The 25,001-nt window shown below is 35.7% G+C and overlaps 1 protein-coding gene and 1 long non-coding RNA gene across 9 annotated transcripts in view; both read left to right on the top strand.

Annotated features, from left to right (window-relative positions):
• The window catches only part of esamb (endothelial cell adhesion molecule b), a 90,805-nt gene that overhangs the window by 58,461 nt on the left and 7,343 nt on the right, over positions 1-25,001 (top strand). For 4 of the 8 annotated variants that reach the window (XM_087283999.1, XM_087284003.2, XM_087284001.2 and 1 more), the window contains exons 3-5: positions 7,401-7,602; positions 8,330-8,485; positions 17,437-17,481. In XM_087283999.1, coding sequence (XP_087140125.1) covers positions 7,401-7,602; positions 8,330-8,485; positions 17,437-17,481 — 403 coding nt within the window. The remainder of the gene's footprint in view (positions 1-7,400; positions 7,603-8,329; positions 8,486-17,436; positions 17,482-25,001) is intronic. The other 4 variants (XM_087284000.1, XM_087284006.2, XM_087284004.2 and 1 more) reach the window with 1 other exon arrangement.
• On the top strand, positions 3,572-4,895 carry LOC147840617 (uncharacterized). Its single transcript, XR_015509350.1, has 2 exons — positions 3,572-3,613; positions 4,210-4,895. It is a non-coding gene; the product is annotated as an uncharacterized LOC147840617 (long non-coding RNA).

The following is a 25,001-nucleotide window of genomic DNA, read 5'->3' as shown; positions in this document are numbered from 1 at the left end:
ATACAGCATATATAATGCCTGCATTTTAAAATAATCCAATTTTATTTGCTGCATAAGCCTAAATAAATTTCATTTGTCAGCTACTAATTTCCTGTCTGCTTTTTCCTGTCACAGTGCGGGGGGGAAAAAGGATTACATGAGAGAACAATCTGTTGTCTGCCATCAGTAGACTAATAAATTGCATGAACCTGACATGTCAGAGCAGCTCCTCTCTCATCCTCAGCAGATGGGCTTCAGTGTAATGTGGAGTATAGCGAACACTTGAAAGGTCAAACACCGCTTATGAAAATACACGTGATGAGCTTGATGGATGGAGAAGTAGATTAACTCGAGCCGTTAGCACTAAAGGTTTTAGCTTGAGATATAAATGTCAGCTAATACATCCTCAAGGTGTGATAATGTGTATGTTTATACTGTATTTGGAAGCCAGAAAGCACATGTAATGAACGCATGTGTTCGAATGATGTTTGCGATGCTTATGGTAATCTGCAGTTTCACTTGTTCCTCTTGCCTACAAGCTTATCGTACATAAACGGGAAATCAGCCTAAAATTCGAACTTGACCATCTGCACTTGCATCTGAGGATTATCTTTAGCATGACAGTTTACCTCCATCATTATCATTGGTCAGAAGCCTCTCGTTTTAATGTTCTGGGACAAATATGCATATAACATGTACAGAGTATTAGTATGTTCTATCTTTTTTTTATTTGCACATTTTTGGATTAAATCTGTGCCGTTTTTATTTTATTTATTTTTTGTTTACATCTTACCACAGGGCTTATTTTGGTATCGCTACTCATTTTTGTAGTGTTTATTAATAATTTGATTAAGGTTTTACTTTTGTATTTTGTGTTTTTTTTATTTTTTTTATTTCATTAAGTTTTAGTATTAATAGGCTGAGGAACAGCTTCTTTCCCAGAGCTGTAGCCTGTATTTCCCCTGTAACACACACACAAAAGGATACACAGTAGCTGCTGAAAAACTAAAACTGACCATAAAAACTCAGCTGTTGCCTCTTCATCATCCTGCTGTTAATGCACTAAACACTAAAGTGGTAAAACCAGGACTGGGTTAATATATTATATTTATTACCGTTCAGTTCACTTAACTTTTCGTTTTTTGTTTATTATTTTTTTATTCTTGAATATTCTTATTACTGCTGGTCATTGAGAGCTACCAAACAAATTTCATTGTACTATTATTACAATAAGAATAAAGTTTTTTTTATTTTTACACTCTCAAAAATATAGATACACGAGTTGTCACTGGGGTGGTACTTTTTCAAAAGGTAAAAATTTGTACCTACAAGGTCCATATTAATACCTCAAGGGTACATACCAGTACCTAAAAAGTAAAAAAGTGTTCCTCTTAAATTTTTTGGAACTAATATATACTTTTGAGGTACCAATTTAAGTCTTTTAAATACAAATGTGTACCTTTTGAAAATGTACCACTCCAGTGACAGCTCACGTACTACATTTCTTATATCTTTTTCCTACATTTTTTTGCAGTTTTTGAATTATTTTAGCTGGGTTTTAGGTTAAACTGAAATGAAAATGAGAAATAATTTCTTGTAACTAATATCAAACAATAATTTGTCGTAATATGTTTTACTTTTGGGGTGGCACAGTGGCTCAGTGGTTAGCACTGTCGATTCAAAAAAAAAGTGAATGAATGAAATATTTAACTTTTCTTCTTTTCTCTTCAATTGTTTTCGTTTTATAGTTTTAGTTTTAATTAACTGTAATAACCCTTGATAATGTTAAGCCTGTTTTTAAGCAAATTACTGTTTAATGTATTCTGCTAAAGTGACAGTAAAGATTTCTCAATGTTATAAATATGTATATATAAAGCAAGAGCGAACAGTTAAAACTAATGCTGCTCTTTTGAACAATATCAAATGCAGAAAAAAGGTGACCACAAAAAAAGAGTAAAATTATACAGCACAGCTGTGTAATAAAGCACACCTTTCGAAATAGATATTTTAAAAATATATTCACATACAGAAATATGTACAATTATTTCACAATATTAATGTTTTTTTTTTATTTTTATTAATACAGCCTCATTGAGCAGAAAATACTTAATTCCAAAAACCTAAAAAACTAACCTAGCCCTAGTTACTGTTAAAACAATACTGTCTCTGGTTATGTTTTTGTATCATCATGCTGTTGATTTAATTTTCTTACACCATGACAATTTCTACGATTTAAGATCAATGCACATTGAGCCTGATTTTGTTTTGTCTGACATTTTTGTACATAAAAACCTCATGCTCATTCACATTTACACACTGATTCCAAAACTTTTGTCAGTCATAAAACAACTCAGATCATTTTCTTTTTTTTTTCTTTGTTTTTTGCACCCATATAAAGCATTTTGAGAGGTGTTCTGACAATAATGCTGAATGCTGTCCCACAGACAACTTTTTGACAATCAAAATGCGTAATATATTAAGAGAGAAGGTTGATGGTTGTGAACTGATTTCAATGCCTGGTGCACACCTTTCCTGTGTGTTTATGTGTGTTCATCAAGGTTATTATATTTTTGCTTTTTCGAAATATGTTTTTTATTTTTATACTATGTACTTTTTAAATTTGCAGTACATTTATAATTAGTTTTAGTTCATGGTTTTGCTAGTTTCAGTTTTTATTTTGTGAACCTATTTCTATTTAGTTTGTGCATATTTAATTTCAGGTTGCGTTTTAGATATTCTAGCTTAGCTAAAATGTCCTGTGTCAACCAAAGCAAGTTTAGTTTTTGAACAGCTTACAATATTTCTTTTTCAATTATCTTAATAATAAAAACAAAATAATTGTTTGAACAGATACTGAATCCAAAACCACACAAGTGCAATGGGTTTACGTAAATAGGATAAATATGAAAGTAAATCAGTAGCAATACTTGAGAGCTTGCAAATGTAAATGTGAGCACTTGTGATAATAATATTTGTATGTGTAGGTTGAAATGTACACTTACAGCTCTGATGTGAACAGCTGAAATCCTCGATTTGCACACACACACAACAATCCACACACTTGTGTTTTAAATTCGAAGTTGCAGATTAATAGTTGTGTGTTTGTAAAATGTCATTCACAAATACAAAGTGACAGACACACGTGTGCACGGCAAATTTGACTGCATCTTCGCTCTACAACCACAGGTCGGCACTCACAACCTCTCAGATTCGTCAGTACAACTACAAATCTCCCGCGCTCTGACTTTTGCTACACATCTCCCGCAATCTCTGTAGCAGAACTCATCTGTGCACTCGCAGATGCAGAGGCGTGAGCAGCGCTGGGCAGAGGGAGGGGCGGGGCTGGTGTAAAGCTGTTTGATTGGCTGATGCCTGACCAATGGAAAATGCCAGTAGCCAACAGGACTGAGGTGCAAAATAATCATTTCCCACGATTATTTTATTATTTAGGGTTTATTTAAACTCTTTTCTGAAGAGATTCTTGTTAAAAATAATAAATTCTGTGGAAATGTACATACCAGTAAAAGAGCAGCAAAGCCAGTTTATTGGCTAGAGCCAGCCAATGAGATGTGGCGTTTCTGTTTGTCAGGACACAGGGCAGCTCACGTTGTTGGAGGCCTCGAGCAATCAAAGGGTAAGTTATGATTTTTAATAATTATCTATATGTTCAATACTGTTAGCTAAGCTAAGGACTGTGCTGGGTGCTTCTCTTGTTTGTTTCTTATATAAGAAAACAGTTATGAGTTATCTAGGAGCTGCTTTCAATCATGTTATATGGTTCTAAAGATACGATTCAACCCGCATGAAATAAGAAGTTGTAATAGTATTTATAGTAAACAATATTATGTTTTTGAACCATACTAACTATAATAAACTGTATTATACTGTATATATTGCAGTATCTACAACTTTGTTAATGAATACAACAGCACACTGTAGTATTAACTAGCATGAACTTTAATAAATTGAAGTATATTTGTATGTATGTATATATATATATATATATATATATATATATATATATATATATATATATATATAGCTTAAATTTGAAAAAATTGAAATATAGCTATCTGTTTAAAACTAAACATTCTAATGCCATTTATTATGCAAATATCAAGTTGAAACAAATCTGTTAAGAACACATATTTATATGTAAAACCTAATACATTTTAAAGCAGTTTCATTTCTTTCTAATTTTTACATCTACATGCATTACATCTGATTTAGGTCCACAACTTGCATCCTTCAACATAATATGTGTGTTCAAAGGAAGAGCAACTAGGTGAGGGAGACAGTGTCCATCGCTCGGCTGAGGGTCCACTTTGAGCATCTCATCTGCAGGGTTAAGCAACATAAGCTGAACAGTCATCATCTCTCTCTATTACAGCGAGCATCAACCAGCTTTACACAATGGCTTGCTTTCTGACCATTAGTAAAGGCTTGAGCAAAGTATTAAAGAGGAGATAACATTTGATGGGTAATGATGAAGTTGGATTTACCACCTCCATCTCATTATGAACAAGGAAAAACCCTGAAACATTTCAATACAAGTAACTAGACATTTGCACTGCACTTATTTGGACTGTAAATTTTATTTGACAAATTACATTCCCTTACAGAACAGGTGTCAAACTCAGTTCCTGGAGGGCTGCAGCTTTGCAAAGTTTATTTCTAACCCTAATTAAACACACCTGATCAAACTAATTGAGTCCTTCAGGTTTGTTTGAAACTTTCACTCAAGTGTGTTGAAGCAGGGTTACGGCCCTTCAGGAACTGAGTTTGACACCCCTGCCTTACAGTAAAGTGTAAAAATACTACATTAAACAATTATCAAAATAAAAGTTGTGTGTGTGGGTGAGTGTGTGTTTTGTTCAAATCTGTAGTCATCTTGGCAGGTAAAAAGAGAAAATAAATGGTTGGCTTCCTCTTGAATGATCTGAATCATTTTGAAGTGTTTGTAGATGAGCTGGATCATCATGTCATCTTTAGCATAAATAACATCCTTTTCAAGCTATGCAGCTTCTCTGAGTTCCTCATCGACTTGAAACATGCTGATCTCTCCTGTCACTCCATCCTTACAGGAAACTGAGAAATAACCTATAGTTAGTAACGTTCATAATTAAAAAAGTGATATAAAGGACACACTGTACACAAACATGTAAATAGATAGATGGATAGATAGATATGATGCAGGTTATAATAACAAAAACCGGTATGATCTGTAAGAAACTGAAACGCCTAGTGTTATTTTTAATTGCTATTAATGTGTGTGTGTGTGTGTGTGTGTGTAAATATACTTCAATTTATTAAAGTTCATGCTAGTTAATACTACAGTGTGCTGTTGTATTCATTAACAAAGTTGTAGATACTGCAATATATACAGTATAATACAGTTTATTATAGTTAGTATGGTTCAAAAACGTACTATTATTTACTATAAATACTATTACAACTTCTTATTTCATGCGGGTTGAATCGTATCTTTAGAACCATATAACATGATTGAAAGCAGCTCCTAGATAACTCATAACTGTTTTCTTATATAAGAAACAAACAAGAGAAGCACCCAGCACAGTCCTTAGCTTAGCCAACAGTATTGAACATATAGATAATTATTAAAAATCATAACTTACCCTCTGATTGCTCGAGGCCTCCAACAACGTGAGCTGCCCTGTGTCCTGACAAACAGAAACGCCACATCTCATTGGCTGGCTCTAGCCAATAAACTGGCTTTGCTGCTCTTTTACTGGTATGTACATTTCCACAGAATTTATTATTTTTAACAAGAATCTCTTCAGAAAAGAGTTTAAATAAACCCTAAATAATAAAATAATCGTGGGAAATTATTATTTTGCACCTCAGTCCTGTTGGCTACTGGCATTGTCCATTGGTCAGGCATCAGCCAATCAAACAGCTTTACACCAGCCCCGCCCCTCCCTCTGCCCAGCGCTGCTCACGCCTCTGCATCTGCGAGTGCACAGATGAGTTCTGCTACAGAGATTGCGGGAGATGTGTAGCAAAAGTCAGAGCGCGGGAGATTTGTAGTTGTACTGACGAATCTGAGAGGTTGTGAGTGCCGACCTGTGGTTGTAGAGCGAAGATGCAGTCAAATTTGCCGTGCACACGTGTGTCTGTCACTTTGTATTTGTGAATGACATTTTACAAACACACAACTATTAATCTGCAACTTCGAATTTAAAACACAAGTGTGTGGATTGTTGTGTGTGTGTGCAAATCGAGGATTTCAGCTGTTCACATCAGAGCTGTAAGTGTACATTTCAACCTACACATACAAATATTATTATCACAAGTGCTCACATTTACATTTGCAAGTTCTCGAGTTTCGCAACTGATTTACCTTCATAGATAAAGAATTAAGACAGACTTGACGATCATTTTTTGTAGTTAAACATCTCAAGTTTGCGTGTTTTGGTAAATGAAGAAAAGATAGATCACATATTTTATGTTAAAATAGAAAAATAAATATTTTTTGTGAATAATCATGTGTGTTTAGCTGTAAAAGCTCCATCTAGGTACTTTTTTGAACAGCCACAGGTCAGATTTTCCACCACAGAATGAGTGCTTATAAATTTTGAAAATTATACTTGTGTTATTTCACTAATTATTTGTTTATTGGCTTAATTATAATAATATTTGGCTTAATCCCTTTATTAATCTGTGGTCGCCACAGCGGAATGAACCGCCAACCTATACTGCATATTTTTTTACGCAGCAGATGTCCTTCCAGCTGCAACCTATAACTGGAAAACATCCATACACACTCATTCACACACAGATTCATACATTACTGTCAATTTCAGCATACCCAATTCCCCTGAACCCCATGTCTTTGGACAAGGAAACCCATGCAAACACGGAGAGAACATGCTAACTTTACACAGAAACGCCAGCTGACTCAGCCGAGGCTCGAACCAGCAACCTTCTTGCTGTGAGGCGAACGTGCTACCCACTGAATTATTTATTTTATTTTAGTTAGCCGATTTTAGTTTTAGTTTACTAAAATAACTGTGCCCATAAAAGACTACTGTATCTACCTCAAGAAGTTTCTTGAAAACCTATTTTGCTGTTTATTATATGTGTCGATTCACACCACACCAATATACCGTAGGCTAAAACCAGAAGACGGAGCACATCACCATCATGTCACGACCTGACTTATTCATGCAGAATTACTTAAAATAAATGCTGACCAGTGGTTAAAGAGACTAATGGAAGACAAACTGATCCAACAAAAGTCAAAATGTTTGTTAGAGTGCAGTGGAGTGTAAAAATAGCCTTTATTTATGTACGTATAACAGGAAATGTGTGTGAGTGAACTACAGCTTACAAATGCACCTGATTACTTCAGACAAGAGTTTTACAAATGTTTGTTAAGATGTGTCTTGCTGTTTTCGTAGGTCATTTCATACTCATCGGGACAGATTGGCATTGGTAGCCCTGACTTTCGTAAGCGGGTGGGTTTTGCTATGTCCATGCCCTCCGCCAATTTGTCAATCTTCATCAACAACACACAGGAGTCGGACTCGGGTCGTTACCTCTGTAACGTCATCATCCCTGGAGCTGCAGGCCTCACCGGAGAGCTTCGCCTCAATGTCAAAGGTGCTAATACTGACCCACATACTAAATCTCCAATTTTGTGGACCTGAGAATTATTAACTTACAAAATTATCAAGATTTTAAACGAAAACAATAATCAGCACCATCTCATTCATGACTATATTATTAATATTATTATTAATATATAATATTATTAATATTAATATTATATTATATTATTAATATTATATAATTAATAATATAATTATTAATGATTAATTAATTTTATGGTCCCAATGTATTTCCTGCTTTACATTTTTAATTTCCATAGCTTCCGAGAATCTAAAAAGAGCCACACGTTTATAAATTAAGTTATGATAGCTTTTTTAACATTAAGTTATGATTGAATTGCCTCTTGTTACATTATGAAATAGTTTGACAACAAGCAAGAAGTATTCATGGGCCAATGACATGACCACATTGAAATGGTCCATTTGAGTATGATATACATAAACACCTAAACTGATGAAATCTATTAATGTGAAACATCAAAAAACTGCAGTAATATTCATATATAATTAATTCATACAATATTTTATAATTCATTGTGCTTGCATAAACGTTTTCTCACCAATGTAAAAAGTGCTAATTAACATACAGTATTAATTTAGGAAAATAAATAAAAATTAAATAAATTACCCTTAACTGACAATAATTTAATAAACAGTTAAACAACGTGCATTTTAAAACATAAGTTAACTTTCTGTCTCGTTTTTGTGTCTTTTTTCAGTTCCTCCATCTACACCCGTCTGCTCTATGACTGGAAATCCTGTCCTGAGTGGAAATGTAACACTGAGCTGTAAATCGGGCTATGGCAAACCTGTTCCTCAGTACAAATGGACCAAAGCTGCTCCACTCTCTGAGGTCTTCTTCTCTCCAATGCAAAGTGAGTCTTCTGTCTTTGTCACGGTGTTTGCTTTTCTTTCTGTATCTAATTTTATATCTCATGATCATCTTACTGAAAGCTTCAGTACGACAGTTCTGTTCAATTTGCTGTATGGTTTGATATAGTTTGCTGCTTTCAAGTCTGATAAATTATGATTTTACGCTACCGTTCAAAAAATAAGTAACACTTTAATTTAGATCACAATTCATACTGTTAACTGCTGGCTTATTACCTGCTTTGGTCGCTTTGGTACATTTCTCAGAAATAAAATTTCTAAAACGGTAAGTGCATTTCTCAAAACAGCACGTACTATCAAACTCCATGGATTACCTGCGAAAGCCAGTCTCTTGCTCAAAATCTCTCAACTTCATTTCTGTGTCAAAGAAAATGTCAGTGCCATCAGAATGACAAGTCTTTGTGTCATTGTGTATGGGTAAGACAGTCAGATTACATAGTCATGTTGTCAATATAAGAGTGTACTGTAATTTTTTGACTGATCATGTCATTGTGATACAGAAAGGAAAATAGATCACTACATAACACAAATAAAAAAACAAAACAAGAAAAAGTGGAATTGTGAACATATGAGAATGCATCTTCCTCTAAGATGCCTCTTCATTTGAAAAAATTCTGAAAAATGGACCAATTGCAGACGAATTTAACAAAAAGGCCTATTGGAAATCTATAGAAAAATGCATTATGACAAAACATTATAAGAACTCGTTCAGCCATTTTGCATGTAAAGACTTGTGCCATAAACAAATGATAAAATGTTGTGGAGGGTGAGACTCAGGGGCATTGCTGGACATTAAGCTCAACTGGGGCACAGTTCCCTCTCCAAAAAAAAAAATTATATATAGTTATAAATAAATAACAGTATTATTGTTATTATACAATTATTATTATAATAAATAAATAACAGAAATTATTCCTAAATGTAGCTGGAAAACAATCGAAAAACACTGGAGTGATGGTAAGATAATTTAAGAAATCTTTTGCATGAATATTAATTTTATTACAATGAAATTTTGTAGACAATACTATAGAATACAAAAAATATGTTTACAGAATTATCTGTTGTGTGTTGTCCTAGACCCGACTCATGGCAGAGAATTAGATTTATTAAAACTGTCCTCCCTGACTCATCATCTCTACTTTTTGCTTCATACAGTCAAGATCACGCAACACAATCTTACGGCAATCCGTAACTTTTTGATTTAGTGGCTAATTCATATGAATTCGTACTATCTAATTTGTACAATTTAGAACAATTTGCTCATCACCCATAGACGGTTAGGGTTAGGCGTGGGGTTGAGTGCCACACCTCTTTTTTAAAACTGTACATTTTCGTTCAACTGAACTCGTACAAATTCATATGAATTAGCCACTAAACTGACAAAACGTAAAATACTTATGTTTCCTCGTAAGATCAGGCTGATCATCATCATATTATTTAAACTTTGTTTTGTAGACTTGCAAAACTCACTGAGTGACGACACCTCCACATAAAAGATTGTTTTGTTGGTTTCACAATGCATGAGCGGCACGGCTATTGTTTTGATGTGCATGTTCACAACTGGTACTTACACTAAGAGCAGAGCAGCGCGTCAGCGTCAAGCAGGAGTGGCGTGCGTGAGGCGCACGGTATGTTTTTTTTCTGTGCACATGCTCAGTTAGCTTTTTGATTCAACTGCATTACATTCATCAGCGTTGGTTCGGTTGCAAAGAATAACGTTGTTATTTTGGGAGTAGCAACGCCCCTGGTGAGACTATTCAGACATAGAGCGATATAATACATTTTGATCAACATGAAGTAATTGATAATGTAGGAAACATCCGAGAATTGCGCATAATTATTTGCATGGATGTACAAAAGCATTTGCAGCTTGTTCAAAGGAATAAGAAACTGCCTTTTTAATGTGCACAAGTGACACGATCAGAAGATTCAACAATTAGATTTGAGAATTTCAATGCTGATCTGAGAAATGGACCAAAGCGACTGAGAAAAACTGTAAGATATTAACTGTTCATTAGTGGATATAAAGTATAATCTTCTGCATCCTGCATCTATAATCCTACCCAAAACCTAAACCCAACTTCTACCTTACAAGAACTATTAATAAACAGCTAATAGTTTATTAATTATTAGTTATTAATTGTAGTTCATTAAGCTAGTGGTGTTAGTTAATGATTTGTTAAAACCACGAATAGTGATCTAAACTAATGTTACAAAAAATAAAATTATTAAAATGATTAAGAAAGACTTTTCTTAAATTTACTAAGGTTAAATAATAAACAGTTACAATATTCAATGTTTTTACAATTTGAAATATCTATTTTTATGTTTTAATTTTTTTAAAAATGTAATTTATTCCTGTGATGCAAAGCTCAAACTTTATTATCTTAAATACAATATTAAGTGTCACAGGATCTTTCAGAAATCATTTTAATATGCAAATTTGCTGCTTTAAAAAATGGACGTTTTAATGCTGAACACAGCTGTACATAAAACACTATTGTTCAACCCGGGCTCATTGTGGAAACGTAGCCCCGCGGACATTTCTGCGGACCGCGATTTACGTCCCGGGAGGTATGTATTCAAGCGTTTTTTTGTTTTCGCGGATCCGTCTGCGGATTTTGCAGACTTTTTCGTGTCTCAGGCACCTCTCGGGAGCGCGTTTCTTCGCCCTCGTCTTCGATTTTGACCGCGTTTTCGGATCCCGTCGCGTTCTCGCCCTTATTTTTCGGATTCTGTTTTTCGTCTTACCTGATTTCCGGAACCTGCTGTTCCCCGGACTCAATCCCGGTCGTCGTCCACCGCGGCCGGCTCCGGCTCCTCCTCCGGGGCCTCCGCTCCGCCGACGCAACGCTGTGAGCTAAGCGGACAAACTGATTGCATCGGGAAAGCCCTCCACTCGGAGGCGAGCCGTCGGCCGGCGAGCGCGAAGAGAAGGGGCGGAGCGGCGCCACACCGCCCCGCAGCGTTCGCTCGAAAAAAAACAAACGCGGCCTTTACGTACCTCCGGCCACGTAAATCGCGGTCTCCAGAAACGTCCGCGGGGCTACGTTTCCAGAATGAGCTTGGGTTGCTATTGTTAGTTAATGAATGTAATGTTTAAAAATAACAGAATTTATTTCCATTAGAAATTGATTGTAATATTATAAATGTACTTGCTGTCACTTTTGATTTATTAATATATTTTGAATATTTGTATGTGTAAAGTATTCTTCAAAAATAAAACATTGAAACCAATTTTATTAAACAAAATACATATGATCATAGAGCTGTTTATTGCATCAGAGTGTAGATCAGCGCAGAAGACTTTAGTTTTAAAATATGCAGTTTACAACTAATTTTTTAAACATTCAGAATGATTTATTCAATCAGATCATCAGTAACAAAATAAATTAATAACACTTTAAAATAATGGTCCAATAATTAATGTTAGCCAGTGTATTTACTAACATGAACAAATGATTAGTATTACATTAATTACAGTAGTATTCATGTTTGTTAACATTAGTTCATGTTCTGGAAGTTAAATAAGGTTAGTTTGTTAACTCACTATGCATTAACTGATGTTAACAAGCACAAAATTTGCACTTTTATAGTGCATTAGTTAATACTTAACTATGATTAATACATGCTTTACATGATTATTCATACTCAATGTTAGAAATGACATGAACTAACATTAACTAATGGACCATTACTCTAAAGTGTTACCAATACATTTGTGTGACAATTTCTCTTTTTAAAATAAATGCTGACCTTTTGAACTTGCTATCAAATTCATCAAAGAACCGTAGAAAGGATCACAGTGTGTAAAAATACTAAGAAGCACAGCTGTTTTCAGATTTCATAATACACATTTAGCTAGCAGCAAGTCAGCATATTTAAATTACTCCTAAAGGATCATGTGACAGTGAAAACTAGAGTAATGATTCTGAAAATCCTGCGTTGACACTAATCTAAGCAGCATTAGTCGTATTAAACCAATCAAACCAGCATTTAATGTCTTTTAACTGCATTAAAATATAGCTGGCTGGCACGAAGGCTATATGGCTAGCATGGTCACCTCACCGCAAGAAGGTCGCTGGTTTGACATTTCTGTGCGTAGTTTGCATGTCCTCCCCATGTCTGTGTGGGTTTCCTCCGGGCGCTCCGTTTTCCTCACAGCCCAAAGATAAAACAGGGAATAAGCCAGATAATAGTGAGTGAATGAACAGCATTTTTAAATCAAATGTATAGTCTTGCTGTATTTTCAATCAAAAAATTCAGGCTCTGTCCGCATAAAATCCAATTTTTTAACTGTACTGACTACAAATTTTAATCAATTGTACATACTATGTTAAATAAGGCACATGCCATGCACAAAGTAATGCACATGTAGGGATAATGTTGCTACTGTTTTGTTGTGCATTATTGTTATTAACAATTTAATGGACTGGAGTCATTTTTTTCTGCAAACATTTTCTAGTTCTAACCCATTTCAACTTTTGTTTTGAACTGATATTTAAAAAAAATCATTTGAAATAATCAAAACCATTTGGCGTATTGAGCAGCCATGCTGAAAATCACCCTGGAACTACATTAGCTGTGCGTTTATCTGAAAATAATTGCACAGCTTCATCATAATGTTCATCAGCCAATCAGAATCAATCATTCAACAGCCCTGCACTACACTGTAAACTACGGTGGCCGGGAAGTGCAAAACAACATTACAAAGTTTGAAACACTTTTACAAAACTCAAGACAAATTTACATTTTGAAAAACATTTTTACTTATCATCAGACACAATTACATAGGAAAAACAATTTTACAAAGGACGAAACAAATTTACATTTTAGAAAACAAATTAACAAGATGCAAAACACTTTTACAAATCCTGAAACAAATTTACAATTACAGATTCCCTACGGAAAGGGAATGTACCACACCCCGGAAGTGACGTACAATGTTCCACACACCGGTAGTGACGCGGGGGAACGTTGTTGTTGTTGCTGTCGGCGCAGTAAATTCGCGCTGTGGAGTACATGCAGGGCCGGAGCAAGCTGAACTGCTGCTCTAGGCAGAGGACTATCACGCCGTTCTCAACCCCAATGTGAAAACGAAAGTGACCGGTTATGAAAATGAAGTGAGGTGTCGTGGACCTTTATTCTGACGCCCTATGTGCGGAAATAACTGAGGACGGTCGGGTGTCGCGGACCTCTATTCTGCCGCCCGATGCGCGGATATAACTGAGGACGCGCGGGTGCTGAGGGAGGGAGAGAGAGATGACTCTGCCCTCTCTATTCTGTCGCCTATGCGCAAATAAATCTGAGGTCGCGGGTGGTGAGGGAGGTATCGCGGATATAACTGAGGACGCGGGTGGTGAGGGAGGTGTAGCGGACATAACTGAGGACGCGGGTGGTAGGGGGGTGTTGCGGACGCCGCCCTCTCTATACTGCCGCCCTAGGCGGCCGCCTAGGTCGCCTCTATGAACGAGCCGAGTACATGGCGTAAACAAAGTTTATGGTGACCGAACATGGACTGCAGTCGAGGGTTGTTTTGCCCGTTTTGTAGCAAACACATGTGCAACTTAACACGGTTTTGCTTTGCGTGTGGTCGGTGTCTAGAGTTTATAAAGGACGCGGACCAGACGGAAACGCCAGACATGCTGCATCAATGTGTTCAATATTTTTACGAGATCCACTCGTACACTGTAATCGTGAACATGATGTCAAGTCTACACGGTGTAAACCTCTGCTTGAGGACTCTTAACAGTAAACTGAAGGAAGCCTGTGTTATGGTTTAACTGTTGTCCGTGTTAACTGAGGCCCCTTTTCAGATGTGCAAACTATACACGTTTGCAGATTGGCAGATTCGTCACTTTTTCACAGCATCAAAACATGCCTATACCGAATAAAGATTCTTATTCACTTAGTGTATCATTGTTGATTTAATATTTGTGTGGCAGAACAGCATAAACCAAAATTAATCTAAAGAAATAATTATAATTGACATGTCACCAACAGGATTCGAACCCACGTCAAAAGGTTGTAAACGAGTATCAACCGACTTATCCAACTGAGGATCTCCAGTGTACAGGTTAAGATCGGTTTTGGTATCTTATCAGTCAACATATGCCGTGCTTTAAATGTTTCCATGTACTTGCATTTACATGTTTCTATGCACTCTCACGCTGATATTTTCTCAGAATAGCTCTAATTAATTTTATCGCAGTTAGTCAAACCATGATTTTTATAGTTGTAGACTTGTGGAAACCTGTCTACAAAGTCATACAGTGTGTGTTACATTCCGGGTCAATACCGGTGTGCGGTACATTCTACGTCACTTCCGGGGAGAGGTACATTCCCTTTCCGTTGGGAATCTGTAATTGTAAATTTGTTTCGGGATTTGTAAAAGTGTTTTGCATCTTGGTAATTTGTTTTCTAAAATGTAAATTTGTTTCGTCCTTTGTAAAATTGTTTTTCCTATGTAATTGTGTCTGATGATAGGTAAAAATGTTTTTCAAAATGTAAATTTGTCTTAAACTTTGTAAAAGTGTTTCAAACTTTGTAATGTTGTTTTGCACTTCCCGGCCACCGTAGTAAACACTGATTCATTGGATTTACTACATTTTTCTTAAGTTGTTTGCAAACAATTTAAATGGGCTGAATTAAAACAAAGAAAGTACCGAGCAGGCACAGAACGTCAACAATGACGTCAGATTGCCGTTTTACCCCAACGTCATGAGACGTTGAATTTTGTTCGGAAATGAAAATTGGGTTGACGTCAGAAACCAACATCAGGCCGATGTCAATGCCCAACTTCCAACCTAAAATCAACCAAATATTAACATCTAACGATGTTACAGCTTGATGTTGTGTGGACGTTACCACTATGACATCTATCAGACATTGGATGTTGGTTGCCATACCTGATAAATAAATGTCAGCATTTGACGTCAATATAACATTGATTTAAAATGTTGGATTTTGGTCACTTTCCAAAACAACCTAAAATCAACCAAATATCAACGTCTAATGATGTTACAGCTTGATGTTGTTTGGATGTTACCATTATGACATCTATCAGACATTTGATGTTGGTTGCCATACCTGACGAACAAATGTCAGTATTTCACGTCAATATAAAGTTGATTTATGATGTTGGATTTTCATCAATGCCCAACCTCCAACCTAAAATCAACCAAATATCAAAGTCTAATGATGTTACCATTATGACTTCTATCAGAGGTTGGATGTCGGTTGCCATACCTGACGATTGAATTTTAGTTTTTGACGTCAATATAACATTAACTTAAGATGTTAGATTTTGGTTGGTTTTTTGTCAATGCCCAATGTCCAACCTAAAATTAACCAAATATCAACATCTAATGATGTTACAGCTTGATGTTGTGTGCACTTTACCACTATGACATCTATCAGACATTGGATGTTGGTTGCCATACCTGACGAATAAATGTCAGCATTTGACATGAATATAAAGTTGATTTAAGAGGTTGGATTTTGGTTGGATTTTTGTCAATGCCCAACATCCAACCTAAAATCAACCAAATATCATCGTCTTCCGATATTACAGTTTGATGTTATGTGGATGTAACCACTAAGACATCTATTGTATCAGACGTTGGATGTTGGTTGCCATACCTGACAAATAAATGTCAACATTTGACATCAATATAACGTCGATTTAGGATGTTGGATTTTCGTCACTTTCCAAAACAACCAAAAATTACCAAATATCAACGTCTAATGATGTTACAGCTTGATGTTATATGGATGTTAACATTATGACATCTATTAGACATCAGATGTTGGTTGCCATACCTGACAAATAAATGTCAGTATTTGACGTCAATATAACATTAATTTAAGATGTTGGATTTTGGTTAGATTTTCGTCAATGCCCAACGTCCAACCTAAAATCAACCAAATATCAACATCTAATAATGTTACTGCTTGATGTTGTGTGGACGTTACCACTATGACATCTATCAGACATTGGATGTCGGTTGCCACATCTGACGAATAACTCATGTTTGACATCAATATTAAGTTAATTTAAGATGTTGGATTTTTGTCAATGCCCAACTTACAACCTAAAATCAACCAAATATCAACTAACGATTTTACAGTTTGATGTTTAGTGTATGTTACCACTATGACTATGTCAGTTGCCATACCTGACAAATAAATGTCAGCATTTGACGTTATTATAACGTTGATTTAAGATGTTGGATTTTGGTCACTATCCAAAACAACCTAAAATCAACCAAATATCTATGTCATTTGACGTTGTTATTGGATGTCAAAATAACATTGTTCATAAACACAGACTAGACACTGAATTTTGGTCACCTGACATCACAACCTAATATTAACGTCACAACCTATTATTAACGTCTAACCTAATATTAACGTCTAACCTATGTTTTGTGCCTGCTGGGTAATTTGAACATTACTTAATTTAATTTGTTTAAATTCAGCCTATTTAAATAGTTTTCAACCACTTACCTTAAAAAAAAGTAAATCCAACGATTCCTGTTTGTTTATTATATAATAGATTTCATTGTTATTGTATCATTTTTCATTAGCCTCAAGTTTGACTTTGACCGAATACCTAAAACTTCTCATACTGGCACGTTCTCTGAAGCGATAAAGAAAGCATGCAGAATATATTACCAGAATAGAAAACATGCAAAATGTGTTCTCCAAAATATATCATGATGATTTCTGTTGACATGTTCGTTCCGATCAGCACAAATCTTTAGTGGAAATACACGGCGGTGCCAGCTGTTCACGAAAGCTGGCTTATACTTATCAACCATGCAGCAAATTTCCTCCTTGATCCCAGACACGTGGGGCTCCTGACAGGAAAGACAAATGTGTGCGCTTCTCCTGGTCATCTGTCTTCCTCTTTGTCACTCGTATTCATTCACAGAGTGGAGGTCCTGCCCTCAGCCTCTGCTTGTGCTGGGATACCTGGGTAAGGGACTAGATCCTAGCATAGAAAGAAATAATGTAGATAGACTCTGTAGAGCCACTTTAAATGTGTTTGCTATTGATATATGATAATGCTAGTAGCACAAACATTTCAAAAGATTATTTGGTCACAATTTATTTTAATGTAATATTAAATGCTGTTTACAAACCATTAACTAATACTTTTAGCTCAATAAACAACCAATTAGCTGCTTATTAATAGTTAGGAGTTGGGTTTGGGTATTGGGTAGGCTTAGGGATGTAAAATAAGACTGTACTTTATAAGTGCTAATAAACAGCTGCTATAATAGGCAGAAAATATACCAGTATTAATAGTTTGAATTGTTACTTAAACAAAAGTGTTACTGATTATTATTACTTTTACTCAACAAGGATAAATTAAACTTTACATTAAGTGGCCTTAATTACTTATGTAATTGTATTTATATTTAAATTAATTTGGTACAATGCACATATTATGTACATTTTACATTGGAATTAATTAAAAAAAGAATATTAGCATCTATTACATCTGTAGTTAATTCTTGTATTTAGCTAAACTGTTGACCCATCTTTTACACCTTAACCCACCCTTAAAACTTCTTACACCACAAATCCTGCCCCTAACCTTACCTATATCTCAATTGACCTTTCTCTAAGCCCCGTCCTCCTTAGTTACTGTTGCTATGCCTGTCAAGCTTTCGTGTCTGGCATGTTTATTGCAGTATGTATGCGCCGGTGTCAGACATTCCCAGAGATATAATTAGTCATTTTTGGCGAACAGGTGAGACATCTGAGAAAGCCAGACAAAAAAGGACTGCAGTATTCATTCCAGGGGTATATTCACGACTCAACAGCCAACCGATTAGAAAATAACTTAATCAAAATTGAAGCTATAGGTTAGCCTGGCCGCCTCATCCCCTGACCATTCAACAGCTTCTTGCTCATCAGGAGAGGTTACATTTAAAAATAATCTAATAATACCAACTTAAACCGTGATTTCTCTCTTTTTTTTTTTTTTTTGCCAAAAATCCTTCGATTACTAACCAACGAGGAAACATGCATAGATAGTGCTTCTACATAATTTATTCATAGAAAGAAAAGCCAGAAAGGCGAAATTGATGGAATTTTACTGAATACTAGCATAATTTACTCAAAACAATGTACAGCACATATAACTGTCAGTATGTTTGTTTGCTTTTTATACCGTCTCTATTCTAATTTGCAGTTAAGTGGAAAATAAATAAATTGAAATGCAAATTAAAGGATGAATAGCAGCAGTAAACGAATAGATTTTCCATACCAGCAAATACTGACTAAATCTCCAAAAGACCGCCAAAAACATCAGGGAATTGTAGCTCTGACATGGGCATGAGGGATATAAATGACTGAAAAACAGCTGCGGGTGAAGTATATTGATTACAAGTGCTCAGATTGTGATCACATCTCAGTTTTGTTCTGTTGATGTGTGATTCGAATATTCGTAGCTTAAAACAGATGTAAATATGATTGCTATTAGTATGACTACTATGGCTTAAAAGGAGCAGTGCTCATAATATCAAGCGAAAAAATAAAAAAGACAGCTGGGAAACATAACCTGCCTTGTATTCCTGTATGAAACACAGTTTAGATATTTGAAGAGGTGTGTGAGTTATTGCTGTCTATCACTGAATGTGTCAGGAATATTGAAAACAAAACCAACTCAACTGCGATCTTTTAGCACCCCTAAAAGTCCCTTTAAGTATTCTATAGTATTTTGCTTGATCCACGCTGGCATTTCTCCCCTTGGGTTTTAGGTTTTGGAAAGGGAATAAAACGCCACCACCCTGTCCAAACTGTTATGATACCAGTGTCAGATTTGTACAATCCATATGCACAACACTTTGGCTTGTTTCCCTCGCTCAAAAGCTTGACAGACTTCCTGCGCGTAGCTACGGTTGCTAAGTGATGATTGGTTTGTGGCGGTTTTCTGGTGTGGCTTACCGAAGGGTCAATTGCATCATCAGTGTAATGCAATACAAAATGAATCCAATAAGTACATTTGACTAATTTTTTATGTATCTAGTAGTTAAAGCGACTTAACATGAGCTAGTAAGACTTCAACTTGAAGTAGCATGAGTCATATTTTCTTGAAAAAACACTTTTCATTTTATTTCTTCATTTTTTTTCCTGAAGACTTGAAAATCCAGCTTTGCATCACAGGAATAAATATTATTTAAAATCATATTCAAATAGAAAACACATTTTTAATTGTGATACTCTTTCACAGTTTTTTTTTAAATCAATTAATACAGACTTGCTCAGCAGAATAGGCACCTACTTCAGAATGGGTGTGTAACTGTTTTTGTTAAATGTGAGCTCTGTATGTATGAACTTAGAAGAAAGAAGAAGAACAAAAACGAATCTATCTTTATTCATTCCATCATAATCATCAAATCTAAAATATTATAAATATCTAAATAAATAATTTGGAAAAAAGCTGAGAAAAATAATTTTTCCAAACAATACTTTAGAAGGATTAGCAAAACAGCAAAACAAGATGGCAAACAAGTTCATCGACATCATTTAAGCTTCACAGGTTCGTAACTGTATCATTGGATTTCTATCCATTTATATCACACACTTTGAATGTTATCACTCAATTAAACGGGGGCATTATCAGTGGTTATCAGCGGATAGATATTCTGCACTGTCCTTCTGCACCTATTATTAGGCTAAAAAGGCTGTTATCATCCACCCACATGGTTGATCAGCTATACTAATTGAGAATACTCCAGATCCAGATCTATTTTTTCATTACTGTGACGATTGGGTTTAGGGTTGGCGTAGGGGTAGACATTAATAAAATACAATCAATGGGAAATTGAATGAATATTATAAATAATTCTTGTGTTCCCAGTAATGGGTTCCAGCTGAAAGTGCATCCGCTGCATAAAACATATGCTGGATAAGTTGGCAGTTCATTCCACTGTGGCGACCCTAGATTAAAAAAGGGACTAAGCAGAAAAGAAAATGAATGAATGACTAATTCTAGAGGTTACTCAGCTATACTAATAGAGAAGAATCAAGATCCACATTACTGTGACTGTTGGGTTTAGGGTTGGGGTAGGGGTAGACATTAATAAAATACAGTTAATGAGAAATTTAATAAACAATATAAATAATTATTGTTAACGTCCGGCCGCAGCCATATGTGATCCATAGCTGATTAACCATGTGGATGGATTATAACAGCCTTCTGAGCCTACCAGTAGGCCCCTACTGGCCCATGTCTATCAGCTGATAATCACTGATAATGTCCATTCAGTCTAGTGACAACATTCGAATCGACTGTTTAAATCCTGTTGAATGTCTGATGGTTATATTAGATTACATTTCTGTAAACAATAAGCTTCCAATTCTGGTTTTTGGATGTTTGAATTCTGTACAATTTTTGAAAATGCACATTTAGTGCCTCATTCCATAACAGTGAAAACATGGAAAGAATAAAATCCTATCAACGTCAGGGAATTGTTGTAATGCAATAGAAAATGCTGTTAATGGCAGAAGTAAAAAAATGCAGGCGCAACAATTTTATTATGCACATTATTTTTTAATGCAGAGGTAAACAGATTTCTGTGAATATGTGAGACCTTCGATTAGCTGCTGTATGTAAAGAATATGAAAGTGCAATAAATGGTAAGTTTTTACACTCAAACAATCGTCACAATTACACTATACACTCAATAAAATATTTATTGGTGCAGTGCATTCTGAGCTGCATCCAATGCTTTTTAATGCACTCACCTAACCACACCCCAACCCTACCATCACTGTGACATAACTCACCCCATTGAGTGCATTGTGTCTGACATTGCATCGCTGATTGATGCAATCTCAACTTGCATCATAAAGGCTGCATCCAGATACTATTGGCTTCTTCAAGCTACTTATTTAAAATGAGATGAATCAACACAATTCTTAAGGTTTTTTTCAGGAACAACTGAATTATTTTATGTTCAATTTACTTAAATTTATACAAAAATTATTAAAGGGCCATGAAACCCCCTCGTTTCAGCAGGGTGTTTTCACACCTCTACTTTGGAAAAAGTCAGAAAAGTGGGCGTGTCCAGCTTTGTTTAGGGGGGAGTGTCGGAGGAAGAAAAGAGGCATGGTGTGGGAGTGTCTATTTGGGAGTGCTGAGTTTCAGAGTCAAAATACACACACACAGGGGACGAAGTGACTGTGTTTACATGGACATCTGTAGTCGAATTATTTGCCAAATTATTAAATGGTGGACTTTAACTGCAGTTTAGCTCTTTCATTTAGCGAATTCATTCATGTCCCTCGCGACAAACAAGATATTTGATTCGAGGAACTGCTGTAAGCATGTATTTTTCATGCAATCTTTGATACCGCACAGCGAATGAGAGAAAAAAAAAACTCAGTATTTCCCGGAAACTTAGATGCACACGGCAGGTAGTGTCAGAAAGCCGCATGTGTTATTCCGGTCACAAAATGTGGTGAAAATCCTACACGAGGTTAAAGTTTGGTTGTGGTGCTAACATGTTTACTCTCGGTGCAATAGTTAACTTAGTTTGATACAAACAAACTGAATAAACAAAGAGCACCGGTAGCTCACTTACCAAATCTGTAGAGACAGGACAATCACCAGCAACTAGAGCCGCGTCTTTATTAGGAGAAGACTACAAGCGAATCCGGATCTCAGCGTTTGCAGATGAGAACAGTTCTCAGGTAAACAATAATCCTCCTTAGACACGTAAGTTATTGTTGTCCCGCGTCGCGTACACTGTTAATCCACACGTGACTCCAGCTGAGCTCTCACAGAGAGAAAATGAAAACAAAACTTAACTGCAGCAAACTATAAAAGCAACACTTCACGCTTGTTTTGCCAACACAGCGTCTCTGTCGTCTAAACACTATGACAGTAATGAATATTAATGAAGTTGCACAATAGAGCGCGCTGATTGGTTTGAACCAAGCCTCACTCATGCATTAATGCATCACACTGTAAGACGTAAAAGACACACTCTGGCACAGATGTCCAGTCTGCACGCTGGAATACAACGCTATTATGTCATGGCCGTGACGCAGCTTCAAAAATTTGTTTCAAACCGGAAGTACGAATTTGCTTGAAATAATGCAAAAACAACCAATTTACACCTTTTAGTGAAATATAGGTGTCCTTATAGTGTGTCCTAATGTGTTTTGGTGTTTCGTGACCCTTTAAATTAACTTAGTCTATTTGTATTAGGACAACATGAAGGATTAATGTGGAACACATGTATTATTTTTTTTTCAATATCAAGGGCTATTGAAAATTAATTAATTGTTAATTGGATTGTGTGTGTTGGTAAAATACTGTCAGATATAGATATACAGAAATGTGTTCTGGTAGAGTTCAAAACTGGCTAGAATATCCTAATCTTCCCGTCTAAACAATAGTCGATCATGATTCTTTTAAAAACACATAACATTTATACATCCCACCGCACCCCTAACCTCTAAAGAATGAGGTTTACCATCTGCATGCAATGTCTGTCAACAAAAACAACAAAAGAGCTTAATATATAAGTATTTTTTTAGCAATCAGCCATTTGTATTAATGTGTGTTAGCGAGATTAGAGTCATTCAATATCCCAAGCATATCAGTCTAAAAGCATATCAAACATCATCCTGCCTCTTTCATCTTTTTGTTGTTGTTGTTGTTGTTATTCCCTCCCATTGTTGAAATTATGAATCATGCGGCACTACTGTTAAGAGTCTAGTATTTTATTCAGTGTAGAAGCACAGCCATCCTCACATTCTTCTTTTTTTTAAAGAAGAGCTCATTTAATGAAGCCAATGGTTTTAAGCGACACCTCATTAGTGTAAAAGTGGCAGTAAAATCTGCAGAGCTCAGTTTGTGGTCTCTGTGCTTCTGGCCTCAGCTTGGGGTCACTGAGGAATTTGAGTTTGGCTGCTCATCACTGCAGGCCAATCAGTGCAGACAGAAGCTTCAGCAGCAGATGGTCCACTGCAATCTCTGCCAGCACCATCATAATCACAAAAATACAGTTTTTGTTCTCTGGGTTTACGCTTTTAACTTTTCATCTTTCTTGCCACTCTCATACTGGGAAAGTAGGCTGTGTTTTTGATAACATATTAATTATATGGGGTATATGCAGAGGGGAAAATAAGTACTGTGTTGAACACTTCACAATTTTTCTGAGAAAACATTCCTAAAGGTGCTGTTGGCTTAAAATTTTCCCTGAATGTTGGTAAGAAATCCATATATGCAAGAAAAACTAAGATAATTAGTTTACAAATTAAGTTATGTGTAATAAAATTAAATGACGCAGGGAAAAAGTATTCAACACATAAAAAAAAGGGAGGTGTGGAAAGTCGATGAAAGCCCAGACAGCAGCTGAAATCTCTTAGTAGTTCTTCAGCAACCCTCTGCCCTATGTTGTAATTGTAAATTAATATTAGCTGCTTCAGTCCAACGTCTACATTATCAGGATAATAAAAATGAAACCAGAGTGGACATTTCAGCAAGACAATGATCCAAAACACAGCCAAGGAAACTCTCAAATGCTTTCAGAGAAAGAAAATCAAGCTGTAGAATGGCCCAGCCAATCACCTGACCTGAATCCAATTAAAATACAAAATAAAGATCAGATTTGATAGACAAGACCCACAGAACCATCAAGATTTTTACACTCTGTTGAAGTCTGTGAAAAACTCACACTTCATTCTTCATATAAGAGGCGTCTTTAAGCTGCCATATAAAAAAGCCTTGTATATAAAGTAATAAATACATTTCAGTAGTTCAGTACTTTCTCCTTGTGTCATTCCATTGTTATTACACAACTCATTTTTCAGATTTTTTTATGTTTAGGTTTTTTATTTTAATGTTTGTACAGTTTGTGTTTTTACCCAGGTAAAAAAAAAACATGATGTGTTCAACACTTTTTTTCCCAGTGTATATGTGTCGGCTTCCTTAAAAGACACCTATTTTACCCCTTGTTATAAGAGTATCTCCAGTGTTTGTAAAGTTTCAGCTCAAAATACCTATCAGAGAACTTATTATAGGCTCCAGAATCTGCCCATTTTGGTGTCTGGGTATATTGTAGCTGTTTTTGTAGCCTGTGGCTTTAATTGCAAATGAGCTGCTTCTTCCCGTCCACCATTCCCACAAGCGAGTCTGCTTCTCATCATGCGTTACATCAGATAAACTGCATTTAGTGATATAGACAGACTCGGATGAAGCGGAAATACAGCTCATTAGTCAAAAATACCAAGTAAGTTTATTTCATGTATTTGTGGTGGAGTTTATTAAAGCCTTTCTGAAATGATGAGTCCCACACAAATGCCGTTTGCGGTACACACACATTAGCATTTACTGACCCCAAGCGATTATAGCGGTTAGGAATTATATAATGATTTAACTGTCTTTATTATAAACATGATCTGTTTTAAAAACGTTTTAAACTTATAAAAATCACAGAGACTTGTAACGTATGTTTAACCCCAGTTTCTTTG

Source organism: Danio rerio, chromosome 15, assembly GCF_052040795.2.
Source record: "Danio rerio strain M-AB ecotype USA chromosome 15, GRCz13ab, whole genome shotgun sequence".
NCBI classification, from domain to species: domain Eukaryota; kingdom Metazoa; phylum Chordata; class Actinopteri; order Cypriniformes; family Danionidae; genus Danio; species Danio rerio.
This window is presented reverse-complemented; position numbering and strand designations above follow the sequence as displayed.